The 14215-nt window shown below is 36.0% G+C and overlaps 4 protein-coding genes across 6 annotated transcripts; 2 read left to right on the top strand and 2 right to left on the bottom strand.

Annotated features, from left to right (window-relative positions):
• Positions 1-191: 191 nt before the first annotated feature.
• On the bottom strand, positions 192-2429 carry Bub3 (mitotic checkpoint protein Bub3). Its single transcript, XM_070302633.1, has 5 exons — positions 2278-2429; positions 1642-1858; positions 1514-1583; positions 870-1180; positions 192-753 (listed from the first exon to the last, which is right to left on the bottom strand). Exons 2-5 carry the CDS (start codon positions 1834-1836, stop codon positions 349-351), a joined length of 981 nt encoding a protein of 326 aa, XP_070158734.1. The 5' UTR covers positions 1837-1858; positions 2278-2429; the 3' UTR covers positions 192-348.
• Positions 2430-3146: 717 nt separating this feature from the next.
• Positions 3147-5228, top strand: LOC138936772 (eukaryotic initiation factor 4A-III). Its single transcript, XM_070302411.1, has 5 exons — positions 3147-3459; positions 3825-4160; positions 4254-4476; positions 4550-4804; positions 4909-5228. Exons 1-5 carry the CDS (start codon positions 3318-3320, stop codon positions 5159-5161), a joined length of 1209 nt encoding a protein of 402 aa, XP_070158512.1. The 5' UTR covers positions 3147-3317; the 3' UTR covers positions 5162-5228.
• A 701-nt stretch (positions 5229-5929) lies between these two features.
• On the top strand, positions 5930-8257 carry Bili (FERM domain-containing protein 8 Bili). Of its 3 annotated transcripts, none has more exons than XM_070303423.1 (7): positions 5930-6235; positions 6343-6470; positions 6558-7007; positions 7134-7591; positions 7674-7832; positions 7905-8070; positions 8143-8257. In XM_070303423.1, exons 2-7 carry the CDS (start codon positions 6380-6382, stop codon positions 8181-8183), a joined length of 1365 nt encoding a protein of 454 aa, XP_070159524.1. In that variant the 5' UTR covers positions 5930-6235; positions 6343-6379; the 3' UTR covers positions 8184-8257. The 3 variants fall into 3 exon arrangements, with proteins under 3 accessions (XP_070159524.1, XP_070159523.1, XP_070159522.1); XM_070303422.1 differs by having other exon boundaries at positions 6340-6470; XM_070303421.1 differs by having other exon boundaries at positions 6321-6470.
• Positions 8026-11473, bottom strand: LOC138937292 (dynein regulatory complex subunit 7). The gene is made up of 10 exons (XM_070303419.1): positions 11197-11473; positions 10481-10892; positions 9967-10224; positions 9727-9883; positions 9505-9568; positions 9218-9430; positions 8932-9153; positions 8617-8853; positions 8312-8532; positions 8026-8224 (listed from the first exon to the last, which is right to left on the bottom strand). Exons 1-9 carry the CDS (start codon positions 11395-11397, stop codon positions 8350-8352), a joined length of 1947 nt encoding a protein of 648 aa, XP_070159520.1. The 5' UTR covers positions 11398-11473; the 3' UTR covers positions 8026-8224; positions 8312-8349.
• Between the last annotated feature and the right edge of the window lie 2742 nt (positions 11474-14215).

The raw sequence follows: 14215 nt of genomic DNA, 5'->3' as shown, positions 1-14215 counted from the left end.
AGATCATACTGAATATATTAAAAAAGAAGTACTAATATCATAGGATATGATAATAATAGCAAAAGAATTTATAGGCACAAAATCTAATTTGTTTACTGAAAACAAAAAATATTTTAATAAATGCATTTTTTTTTGTTAAATCTAATAATTTAAATCTTAACATGACATATTATCTTTTGCATCGAAATGTATATAAATTAATAATCAAATATTTATTTACAATTTGTTACACAATGCATTTCTCTCCATTTTCATCTTTTCTTGCTTCAAATGAATATACATTGAACAGATTCGCGTCTGTCTAATAAGTCTTTTTATAATCATGCTTCTTTTGTGCAATATCTGTTTTTATTTTGGCTTAGTTTCCTGATCATTGACATATCTTATATAAATTTCTTGTTCATCACCACCGCCCGGAGGAATTTCAGCTTCGTTTAAATACGAGACTCCTATCGCGAGAACAGAACCATCATGACTGAAACTAAGCGCAGCTACGCCGGCATTATAACGATGGAACTGGCACAAACGTTTCTTGTTAAAACCGTCCCAGATGTTCACATAACCATCCGAACCGCCAGTAGCAAATGTGTTATATGCAGAGTGAAAACTAATGGCGTTGACTGGATAAATGTGCTCAACATTATTTTCTTTTATTCTATGACACTTGAACGCGTACTTCTTCTTCTGAGCTTCTGGCATTGTATCAAGATATTCGACAGCAACTCGACCCTCTATGCTACTTAATACATATCCCTAAGTAGAATATTTAATATGAAAAAAAAAGGTAAGAGCTTAATATAAGTAGTTGTATGTAAATATGTAAGAATTGAATAAAATATATAGAATGTTTGCGAAAGAGAAATGCGCACCTGCTCGTTAGGAAAACCTTTAATGCAGCGCGTTTGATATTTTAGACTGCTTTCTCTTCTTTGAAACATGCCTGCCATATTTCTCAAATCCCAGATACAAACTTTCCGTTTCGCTGTTCCCACAACAAATTTGTCACCACATACGGACAAAGCGAGAACCACTTCCGGTTGCAAATAACTACCGACGCAAGTGGGTGTTCGTGGATCCCATAGTTTCACCGCAGCATCCCAACCGCCAGTTAATATGGCGTTTACGGCCGCGCAATATTCTATTTTTCTGATTGGCTTGTCATGTGTACCCATTATTGATTCTATAATTATTTTCATTACATGTACGCAATTTTAAGAAAAAATGGTTAAAATTCTATGTTAAAACTGTTGCTAGTAATCGAAAGTTCTAAACTTGGATCTAGTCAATACAAGTATATAATTCTGTAGTATATATACTATATAAGTATATAATTCTGATTAAGAGGCTTGTGTGATGGCATTATATCCACTCGCAGCAAAGTATTGGGTTCTGTTGGCGGATACATAAAACTATCAATATATATCCCATAATGATAACTTTTGCCAAAGTTATCATTATGGGATTGTAACATTATGTATAAATAGCAAAATTAAGAAAAAGAACATAATAATACCTGTATTACTATTTATGTCGTACATCTTTAAAGTTTTTCCTAGCCCACCGCTATATGCATGGACAGCATCCTGCAAGCAATCTCGTGATGAAAAAAATTTACCATTGAGAGAAATAATTTTTACATACCTGAAATGCGACATCGAACACTGGTAAATCATCATTATATTTCAATCTTATCGTATTTGCGTGGATATCGTATAATCGTACTGTACTGTCCCATGATGATACTAATAGGAATTGTGTAGAGTTTGGTCCAAATTCCACTGCAGAAATTGCGTCGTTTGGCGGCGATTTTATCTTAAATTCAGTCCTCGATTCCATCCTATTAGAAGCGCCTTTGTATCTGATGAGTATTTACAATTAAATACCGAATTGAATTTTAATTAATTTTGCATCATTTTTTTCTAAATTAGTGCTAACTGTAAGACAAATAAAAAAAAAATGAATTTCATTATAAGCAATTGTTTAATAATAATAATAATATGAATATTTCCAACTCGTTTAGACCATTTCTATCAGACTTTACTCATTATTCTTTACGTAAAAACTCTAAGCATTAAGATTATATTTTACACAACTTTGATTACATTTAACAGAAATAAATAATGAACACTCGTCATGTGTGCACCAAGTCTTACAGCGGATGGAAATTCAATGAAGAAACACGAAGAAATTCTAAATCTTTTATTAAAGTTGATGCTTCGTAAATATAACCAACTATTTCGACAAATGACCGCTCGATCAAAATTTTTGTACACTTACTCGATATAAAACGAGGAGCAATATATACAAGCGTATCCACTCTACTTAAAAATATACATATATTTTTTAATATATAATTTAAAAAAATGGAGAGAGAAAAGAGAGTTAACGCTAACGCAACAAAATCACGGTAGGAACTCAGGGCTCAGTGTTGTGAGACGGGCCGGGTTTTCTCGCGCATGCGCGGCGAACGTAGCTTCAATGAAGTATATATATGGATAAAAAGGTGTGCCATTGACCACCCGTACATAATTTTGCAAAAAATATTGGCTCTACATATCTGAAATTCTGTATTTAAAAATTATTATGCAAAAGTAAAGAAAAAAAGCAAAATAAATAAGCAAAGAAATATTAAAGACTATCAGATTTGCATTTTTCTCCATATATATTCTAGATGTCTTGAATCAATTTCGAAATAAGTACAGTTAATATTTTGAGCTTAAAAACTAAACCAAACTATACAAATTGAAGAGACTATCGTTAGCTAATCGGTTTCTTTTTTGATTTTTTATATCTGTTACAATAAAAAATATTCAATAATCTTGTCATTACTGCAGATTGATACGTCGTTGCTAATGGTTATCATGGCCGCGCATGCGCGAGAAAACCCGGCCCGTCTCACAACACTGGTGGGAACTCCTACCGCGCTTTTCTCTCTCACTCTCACTTCATCCTACGAACATCGCATTTCTCTTTCGTTGATACAATCATGTGACCAATCAATGTAAAGTTACGACGAGTTTGTCAGACGTATCGATTGGCTATCCGATAGAGAATTTTTAAGATTCCAAAAATTTCTATAACAATAACAGCCAATCACTGAGTCGTAAATGCATGCGATGACGCCAAGTACGCATAGGGAAATTCCATAAATTACATTCAACGTTTTGACCTGTGTTATCGGATATTATTACGACTAATTCATTAAACAAAACGGGAGGCAGAATTTTTAGAAAACCTCTTTATATCGCAACGCGGTTAGGATCGCGTGTTACTACGTTACATCAGTGAACATTTGTGGAGAAGAAAACTCTGATAAAATGGCGGATAAATCACGTCGCGTGGCGCAGACAGAGGATTTATCAAATGTCGAGTTTGAAACCAGCGAAGATGTCGAAGTTATTCCTACCTTCGATAATATGGGTCTCCGCGACGAATTGTTACGTGGGATCTACGCATACGGTATGAAATTATTTGCTCGTTATATCAATGTCTAACCTCGAATTCTTCTCGCGGTTTATTTATTTATTTTTTTTTTTTTTTGATCAGTTTTAATAAGATTACAAAAATAAATTTTCAAATGATTATACGTATTCCGTTTTATGAAAATGGTGACTATGAACTTAAAATTATTTTCCATTCTAATCGTTAGCAATTCTAATGTATATATATATATATATATATTGCAAAAGTTTATCAGGTTTCCCCTACATGTGTCGTCTCTCTTTTTATCATTTTAATATTAACAAATTTATAACGCAGTAAAGCATAGTTTGTGATATTGTTTCAAATACATAAGAGCAATAGTTGTTTTTATTTTTATATAGGTTTCGAGAAACCGTCTGCTATTCAGCAACGATCCATTAAACCTATTATGAAGGGCAGAGATGTGATAGCGCAAGCACAATCTGGTACGGGCAAGACTGCTACTTTCTCAATTGCAATATTGCAATCATTGGATACACAAGTACGGGAAACTCAAGTTCTGGTTTTGTCGCCGACTCGAGAACTTGCAACTCAGATTCAGAAAGTGATTCTCGCATTAGGAGACTTTATGAATGTACAATGTCATGCTTGTATCGGCGGCACAAATCTTGGGGAAGATATTAGAAAGCTTGATTATGGTCAACATGTTGTATCCGGCACACCTGGTAGAGTATTTGGTAGGTATCATGTTTTATTTTTATCAAGTATACATGATACAGGCTTTGGCAGAATTATAAAATTTATATAAAATTTCTGTGAATTTTTAATAGATATGATCAAGAGACGGGTACTTAGAACTAGAGCGATCAAAATGTTAGTGCTGGATGAATCCGACGAAATGTTGAACAAAGGCTTCAAAGAGCAAATTTACGATGTATACCGGTATCTACCACCGGCGACACAAGTGGTTCTAGTTTCAGCCACTTTACCACATGAAATTCTTGAAATGACCAGTAAATTTATGACGGATCCTATTCGTATTCTCGTCAAACGGTAAATAATTTTTCATTTTTTTTTTTTTATATTGTTAAATATGAATGTATTTTAACACTTTTTGCATTTCTAGTGATGAATTGACATTGGAAGGAATTAAACAATTCTTTGTCGCTGTAGAACGAGAAGAATGGAAATTTGACACACTTTGTGATTTGTATGACACATTAACGATAACGCAAGCAGTTATCTTCTGTAACACCAAGCGTAAAGTAGATTGGTTGACAGAAAAGATGCGAGAAGCTAACTTTACTGTATGCTCTATGCATGGAGACATGCCTCAAAAGGAACGAGACAACATAATGAAAGAATTCCGATCTGGTCAAAGGTAAGATTATAGTCTTTAAAAATATACCATTTTAAGATAATATTTGTATAGGTAATTATATTGTGATATTTCTCTCTCTTTTTTTTTTCTTCTTTCTTTTACAGTCGCGTGCTAATCACAACGGATGTTTGGGCGAGAGGTATCGACGTTCAGCAAGTGTCACTCGTAATTAATTATGATTTACCTAACAATCGTGAATTATACATTCATAGAATAGGTCGATCGGGTCGTTTCGGTCGTAAAGGTGTCTCGATAAACTTTGTAAAAACTGATGATATAAGGATTCTTCGAGATATCGAGCAGTATTACTCTACACAAATAGACGAAATGCCGATGAACGTTGCCGACCTGATATAAAAGATCTAAAATAAGATATATAAAAATGTTTAATTACTTCAATAAAACAACAATTTTTTTAACTTTATGAATGTCATTTAGCTACACACTTTTCACATGCATTATTGGATGATTTATGCAGAAGACAAAATTTCTGATTCTATCTAAAAATATTATATGGCAACAAGAAAACTACAAGAGTTGAGGACTCTTTAACGAATGTCATATAGTCTTTAAATTATTTTTAGTTTATACTCTATTTATACTATTTTTATAAGAATAATATAAATATAATGTTAATCGTGGTAACTGAGTTGCTCAATGAATAAAGCAACTACATGATAATTAAAGAAAGTAAATTTGAGTTTTGTATATATGTGAATTTATATCATATCCCATTGTGATAAAAACGAGACTTGTTGGTCCTGGTTAGGACCAACGTATTTCCCCAATTAGTTAATTCATATAAACTTCTAATTAAGAGAATTTAATCATTTATGACACAAGACTCGAGTCTAGATGCTACAATTGGATAAAACTGCTATTCAACTAATAATAAGTAGAAAAAGTTCTATCTCTTCACTGTAATGATAAAACTATATGAATGTAGAATTGTGAAAAATGATAATTAGTAGTTCTTATTAATAAAGTATTTTATGGCTTTAATAAGACTAAATGATTAATAATTTCATTTTCTATATAAATATTAATTTTGATAAAAAGACGAACGATATCTCGGGATATACACTCTATACACTCTACGTACAAATAATCAATAAAATTGCTGCAGCTTCACTGTTCAGATGGCAGCGCGACAGAGCTTAGTAACACGCGTTGAAACCGAAGTAAGACAAAAATAGGTAAACTAAAAAATATTTTGATAATGTGTATGACCCTAATGATACTAATAAGCACGGTTCATCGCGTTAATAATGTAGGAGAGATGTACTTAGGATATAATAATGAGTTAGCAGCAAGAACAATTATTTATTTTCGTGATTATAATACTGGGAACGTATTATAAACAATATGTAATACTCTAAATAGTAAGCAGTATTAATTGCAAAATACTAAGTCAAAAATAATATTATTAATGTGAGTATATGGATTTTGATCATTATAGCGCAATGTTTATGTTTACAATTCTAATTCATTTTTTGATTACTATGCGTTTTAATAGATTTTATAATTAATTAAAGTAGCAAGTAAAAAGAGAAAGATAGAAAAACACTGAAGGAAATGGAGCAACAAAATGATTGCTCAATTCAAAGAGGACAACCACTGCGTCGCTATACAAATGACTACAAATCAGAAGGACATTCATCTACTTGTATGTACAATACTTATAAATTTTTCTAAATTTATAAATGAAAATTGATATTTTTCGATACTTATAATTCTTTCCTTTTATTTGCAGTGAATAAAACAATGACAAATCAGCCACAATACTCAAATACAGGAAGACCTACGATACGCATAGCTGTTTATCTAATGACGGGAGTATTTCTGACGATGGAAGTTGAACAAAATGTGACGGCACAGCAGATATTTACAATAGTTCAATCGGAGGCAGAACTGGGTCTATTGAGACTTTCTTTAGTAACCACTACACCAGTTTTTGCACTATGGATATGTTCTTCGCAGATGGAAGTTCAATTACGTCCAACACATAAGCCTGTAGAATTGGCTGCAAAGTGGAATTATCTCGTGAACAAGTATAGCTCTCACGTAGAAGATTCCGATGACGAGGAACCTTTGCTATACTTTCGTAGAAATATATTTTTGTCCAGAGCAGAAGAGGAACAAATCAAAGATGCTAAAGTCCTTGAATTACTCTATGCGGAAGCCAGACACAATGTTCTACAAGGTGAATGACATTAAATAAAAGATATGTAGAAAGTTATATTCTATAAAGAAATTTAAATTATACAATTTCCATTAAAATTATATAATTCCTCTCTTTATATAAGACATAAATTTAACTTCTGTTTAGGACGATACGCGTGTGACGGTCCCGCACGTTATGCCACTTTAGGAGCGTTACAGGCTCGAATCGAACTTGGGCCCTATAACGCGCAAACGCATACCTTGGCGTTTTTCCGAAGACACCGCGGTCGATTTTTACCCCATCACCACGCTTTTCCTAGTCTCCTGTTAGGATTGGGACTCGGATTGGGACTGGTGGGCGGCAAAGGAGCACCCGAGGCGCATCTTTTGGAACAATACAAGCGAATACCGAATCATAACGGTAGCGCTAACGCAAATCCCAAAAAGTTAATCAAGAAATATCTCGAGTTCTGTTGGAACTTACCGTGTTACGGTGCGGCCTTCTTCCAAGGGCAAATCGAGCGACCTGTTAGAGGTCTCGCGTCGTGGATCACCAATCGCGACATGCAGGTCCTTGTTGCGATTAATACGTCAGGTGTATATATAGTCGATGACATGCAGTGCGTAAGTGCAATATCAAACTGAATATTTATAAAATACAATATACATGATATATAGAATAACATGTTGAAATGTATTTACGCAGAGCTTGCTATTAGGGTTGAAATACTCGGAACTGAGCTGGGAGATGGCAAAACCCTCGGACGAGAATAATCCAGATTGCTTGCCTTGCTTGTTTCTACAATTCCCGGTGCGAGAGAACGGAGCGCGAGTCTATAAGATTCTGCAAGTATTTTCAAAACAGGTAAAAGTCACACATTCGAGAATATCTAATAATTATTTTTACAAAATGAAAATATAGAGATTTATGCTTTAGGCGCCAATGATGGACACTCTCATTTCCGGCTTTGCCGAGGATTATCGTCGTCAGTTTATCAACAGCGACGGTAGCAACGATCAGTTGGATCATCCGCTAGTTTCCCCTATTGGAAACTTTACAAATAAACTTAGCAAATTCACACTGGCCACGTTTGATGATGAAGGTAATGAAACGCAGAATTGAGAACTATCTCGTATTCAAGTTGTTTTACATTTATTTTTCAAAATTATTCCAGGTCGATGCATTGGTCAAATGGGCTCGTGGTCCTTTCAATAAATATATTGTAAATATATTTTACAATGTCAATATGTATCCTCCTTGATGATATAAAATGAGTATGATTTTTGCAACATGTTAAAAACGAAATTTTGCTGCAAGTTAATATTCTTTACATGTATACTTACATATTCGTTTTTCTGTATAATTCCTCAATATTTTTTTTCTAATTTTTCTGAAGTACTTGGAGATGCGGATTTTGCCGCAAACGATCCGTCAATATTCTATATCTCCGCGGCGCTTGATCTCTATGCCAATTCAGATATGTTTCAAGCACGTGCAAATTGAAGCTTATCTCGTTTATCTTGGCTAGCATCTGATCCTCCTCCGCTTTCGGTAAATCAACAGACTGCACACCATAATCGCACAAATTAATCAGAATAACATTGTACGACACGATATCAATAGAAAGAGTACTCTAAGAGCTTCGCACCTGTGTCAACAAAGTTTGCATCTTTTCTAATTCCACAGCGCGCTTTTCGATAACACGTAGAATATAATTTGCTTTATCGATAGACAATTGCTTAAAGTCATTTAAACAATCATCGCGCAACAGGTACGCTTCTGCCTTACTGATGTAGGCCGGGTTGCCTATTCGCGCTAAATACGGTCCCAATGGATCGATCTCTTGCGCGACATCATCACGCTGACTTGGACCCTTTATCGCATCCTGAAGACAAGCAGCGTCGTAAAGCTCTTTCAATTAATAAAAAAAAAAAAAAATTAAATAATTGATGTGGGTGAGTACCATTTCCGATTCAGCCGACGTCGTCTCGACTATTCGATTTTTATCGAATAACGAAATCTCGAGCTGTGGATTTGAATTTTCATCGATCCTTCTCTTTAAGAATCCCATGATTTCGGTTTCGGCATCCCTGACACAGAGTATGGAACGATCTTCATCTTTCAAATGCTTATCGAGATTATAAAATAGATCGAGATTTTTTTCCGGCGGTGCAGTTGGATCCGGCTGCAAGATATTTAAGTTATATCGTCATTTTTTTATCAACATTTTTGTTATAAAGAAAATTTACATTGTATCCATAAGTCATTGCGGGATCAAACGCCAAACGATCTCCTCTATCTGCCATCGATGGTTTTATGAACGTACGAGTAGCTCTGGAACATCGATCTTTATCATAATGAAATTTAATACGAATTTCGTTCTCAATCATCGCGAATTCGCGAACGGCTATATCCTGGCAAGCCGGGATTTCTTCGTTCCTGTGATATTTTTCAATGATTTTCTGCAAGATGAAAAGAGTCGACTATTTTTTACTTATCGCGTAATAAATTTAAGATTTTATAACATCAACATTACTGAAATATGTCGAAAATGTATACCATCCGCCAGATTATTTTTGTCTACCGAAAATTGAGCGTGCCTGTTGAAATAATATTACATATTTATATCATTACATTTTTATGTGTAAAAGTTTACAAAACAGAAAAAAAAATACGCATGCCTTGACATTTATTTAAAGAGAACTGATGTAACAGAGATGAAAATATGTAATAGCTGCAGAAATAACGAGATTTGTACCTATAATAAAGAAAATCTTCACGATTTGTGTAATATTGAGTCAAATAAAGTGGACCCATCTCGATGCGCGATAATCCATCAAATTGCACATTATCGTAAAAATCCATCGCTCTTTCGTTGTCTATTGAGGCAATATCAGATGCAAGATAACGATTCGCTGTTGATATTTCTTAACGTTAATACAAAAATCAATACGAAACTCGCATATAGTAATGAGAGTTTTACTCGAAATTATTTCACCTTTACAATGATCCGATCGACCTTTCTCAAAGAAATCCGTGACAGTATCCGTATCGAGATCTTTCCTAGATTCCGTAAGACAGTCGCTTCTCTCCAAATACTTCTCGTAACATTGAACAGGAATGTTATATTCGTAATCTTCATAAACAGTTACTCGTTGTATCAAACCATCCATCTGAAAATACGGCGCATATAACTCCACTTTGGCCTTTTTGTAAAATATCGTTTTACTGCCTCGTGGATATCGTCTCTCAAAATCTAAGAGAGCAATGTATATAATGACATTAATATCTTAAAGTTATTAATTATATTATATTATATTATTAATATTATTTGGGTATTTTACTGCGCAATACTTTAATAACGTTTTGAATTCTGAAATTAAATGTAAATTAAAATGTCGAAAATAAATAAACATGGATACATGTGCGATGTACAATATATCCGCTCACTAATAACGTGTAATATGTAATGTATTTCGAGTCGACTCTTAAAAAAAGAGACATTTTTATACCTAAGCTGTGAATTTGGATTTCATTCACGTATGAAGCCGGCATATCCAAATGCTTATCTTGCTTTACATCTTTCTCGATCTCGTCTGTGTCTTGCTGCACAACGAGCGGTTCACCAGGTAGCAAATTCTCCCAGAATTCAACTTTGCTCAAATCCCAATTAATCTCCACGCAGCCCTTTCCGCGCGGTTGCATATTAACCCAATAATTCTGATCGTTCCAAATACTTTCGACTCCCAGATATAACAAGTTGGTGTCTTCATCGGTCGGATTGTAATACATTCCGGAGGCAGGTTCGATAAAAATCGGTTCGGTGATTTCTCCATTTCTCGGGCCTTTATCTTCCGGCAGAATCATCACCCACGCGTGTATTCTGTGACCGAAATATTTATCTGGCCGTGGACGCTCAAACTCCTAAAATGATACAATCGAGCGAACAATATGAATCAATATATATATATATATATATATATATATATATATATATATATATATATATATATATCAACGTATTTAATAAAAAAATCCGAGATAGAAAATTTGAAATTTCAATACTTATAATAAAATAAAATTTTTATCTTTAAATTTTAATTTTATACATTGCGTATCGAATAAAGTGGCATATTTATTATAAGTAATCCATTCGATTAATTATTATTAATGAAGAGAGTTTATGCTATCGCATAAAACAAATTGACTAAATAAAATAAATCCATACAGCGATCATCCTCGTTCGTTCTTCTTCCTGTTGTCGTAATTCGGCATCTATCTTTTTTCTTTCGCGTTCTTCCAGCTCTAAGAGAAATCGGCTTCTAAAATCCGGTGGTGCTTTTAACTGATACTTGACAATTTTAGGCATTTCGATCGGTAGCGGCGTGCGTTCTCGCTCCGGCAAATACGGGCAGCTCCTTCCGGTCATGTCGCAGAGAGCTTGCTCGCGCGATGCGTATCCGCTCACTACAAACGCATTGTAGCTCTGTCCCAATAATAAGCTTACCAAAAGCGTCGCGCATTCAAAACAATTGCCATTTTGGAAATGCAATACCCATGTTGGAGAGCATAGGCGTTCTGGCTGAAAAAAAGAATTGTAATCCTTAATAAATATACATACTTAAATATTGAATTAATTTTGTTATATTATAAATTATCATATTAATAATTATTATAAAAATTTTACATAACGTTAAACGTTACAATATGTAATATACAATAAGTTTAAATGTAAGCGCTATCCAGTATCAACCATATAATAATTCTGGTAATAAATTTTACGTTAGAATATATAATTTCTTGGATTTTTTTAAATTTCTACTCGAATCGAAATGTCTCTGTCGTTGATCAATTTAAGCAATAGAAATATTTAGCACTTTTATTAATGTTTTATACTATGTCTATGATCCTATATACGTCTATAGCTATAGTACTCTATTGCCACGACGACTCTTGTGAGGTAACGCCATCTGAGAAATTTATAATTTGTGACGAAAACTAACCAAGGTAGTTAGGCAAGGTTACCAACAGTGATTTTAGAACCAGGCTCCGGGACTTGAGACTCTTCTTCTCGTTCTGACTTTTCACATGTCTGACTGGTGACTGGTGAGTTATCAACGGGATACCGTCAGCACCGATCTTACAGAAGTTTCTAGTTCGATTTGTAGAGTTTCTCCGCGCGCTTACTCCCTCAACGATTATTAACCAAAGCGAAAACACACGGACGGAAATAAACTCGGAGGATATACCAACGAAGGTACGTCATTGCGTCGCAGAGATACTTTTGTACATATTTACAAAATATATCGCGATCATTCTAACGTAAATTGTGTCAAAACTTGATCATTATATGTATCATGGTATATATATATACATTTATATATTTTGCAATTGTTGCGTCGTATATAAAGAGATCGTTTCATCGACGGTGGGTAACCGTTTCGGTGCATCCGTGTGTCTCATATTACTCCACAACGGAGAAGTAGTAATAATAATAATAATAATAATACCAAAGAGTAAATACGTGAACACATTCAGTAATCGTCGACGTGAGCGGTAGGGGCTGTGAAACGGAGCGAGACAGAATGCATACAAGCAAACGCGCGTGGGGAAGCACGTGGCGTGCGTATCGTTCTCTCGGTCCATGACCTACGCCACTGTATTATAATTTACGAGTAGAATTTATTGCACCGCGTATAGCACACACAAACCCCGCTCAACTCTCGCTCTCTCTTCGTACTTGGTGAGTGATAGAAGGAAAGCGGAGAGGGAGAAACGAGAGAAAGAGACGAGGAGGAAAAATATATCGCAAACGCGCGTGTCCCAGTGATCGCGTTTAAACACTTTTCTTTCATTTTCCGCCCGCTCTCCTAACCTAACCTAACCACCCTTTCTTCCCACCCAGCGTAATATTTTCTCTCTCTCTCTCTCTCTCTTTCTCTCAGCACTTCAACTTTTTATCTCTCCGACAAATTGCCGAGGAAGAAAATATCACGGGAGAATCTCCGCCAAATGGAGACGTCGAACGCGGACGCTTTTCATGTCGTCTTTCGCTTCCCGCGGATTTCTCGCAGCGTCTTGCGACGTTGTATAAAAGGATTTTTTTTTTTTTTTTTTTTTGTAGACACGTAGTAGAGAGATGCCTGGATGACAACGGCTACGACGACGACGAGGGTAGATAGGTAGGTAGGTAGGTAGGTAGGTAGGTAGGTAGGGTATAGAGATGGTTAGTGGGTGGCGGCGACGGTAACGGCGGTATCCCTCGACCCTTTCGCCCACTTCCGCCCCCTCTGACCACCCGACCCAACCCATACCGAAGCAACCTACCTACCTCCTCCCCTTCGTCCCCCTTCGCGCTTCCCTCATCCCGACGTTGCCCTCGGCGATCTCTCCCCGTGCCGCGCCACGCCTCGGCTCGCCTCGCCTCGCCTCGCCTCGCCGCGCCGCGCCGTCATTCCGTCCTTCCCCCTCTGCCTCCCCCCCCCTTCCATAGTCCCTCTCATCTCCCCGTCGCTCCTGCCGCGCCGCGCCGCGCCGCGCTCCGCGCTGCCACGGCCCCGCGCGTCACCCTCATTCCGCGCGACCCCTTCGACCGGCATCCACGTGGGACGCAAGACGAGGGTGTGAGGTAGCAGACAACGCGGAGATACCACCGCGCCGCGGCAGCTGGCTCAGTGTTTCTCAACCACCGACTTAACAAACGCGAGGCCGCGCTCGCGCTTTCCTTCGCGCTCATTGTCGCGCAGTAGCGTAGAGCGGTAATTTAAAATTTTACGGACTTTTAAGTTGGACGCACGCGCTAGCTTAAGAACGAATGTGTATGTGTATTATACATATATATATATATTATATGATGTAGGTACCCAGACAGCACAAGGATGTCCTTAGGACGTCCAAAGGGCATCCAGGACATACATGTAGGATATCCTCAGGATATCCCATTGTAATCCTCAGATCTCCTCTGGATGTCCTGAGGAAGAGTAAATGATAGCCGTATATTAACCTCTGGAGAATCCAGGGAGATCCTGTGGAACATCCTAAGGATTTTTATAGGATATGTTAGGGATATTTTTCGTATGTTTCAAGGAGCAAATTTTAAAATTTAAATATAAATTAAAATTGTTTTGTTATTTACTGCCAATATTAAAAATCTAATATTAAAAATAGTTCACTTTAGTATTTGAGGCTTTCGTGCTATACATGAATATATTTTAGGTTTGGCTCCCGGGTTTGAGTAGTGTAATATT

Source organism: Polyergus mexicanus, unplaced genomic scaffold (assembly GCF_030449975.1).
Source record: "Polyergus mexicanus isolate NDT 795.1 unplaced genomic scaffold, iyPolMexi1.0 SCAF_10, whole genome shotgun sequence".
NCBI classification, from domain to species: domain Eukaryota; kingdom Metazoa; phylum Arthropoda; class Insecta; order Hymenoptera; family Formicidae; genus Polyergus; species Polyergus mexicanus.
The sequence above is the reverse complement of the archived record's forward strand: the minus strand, read 5'-3'. Positions and strand labels throughout refer to the sequence as shown.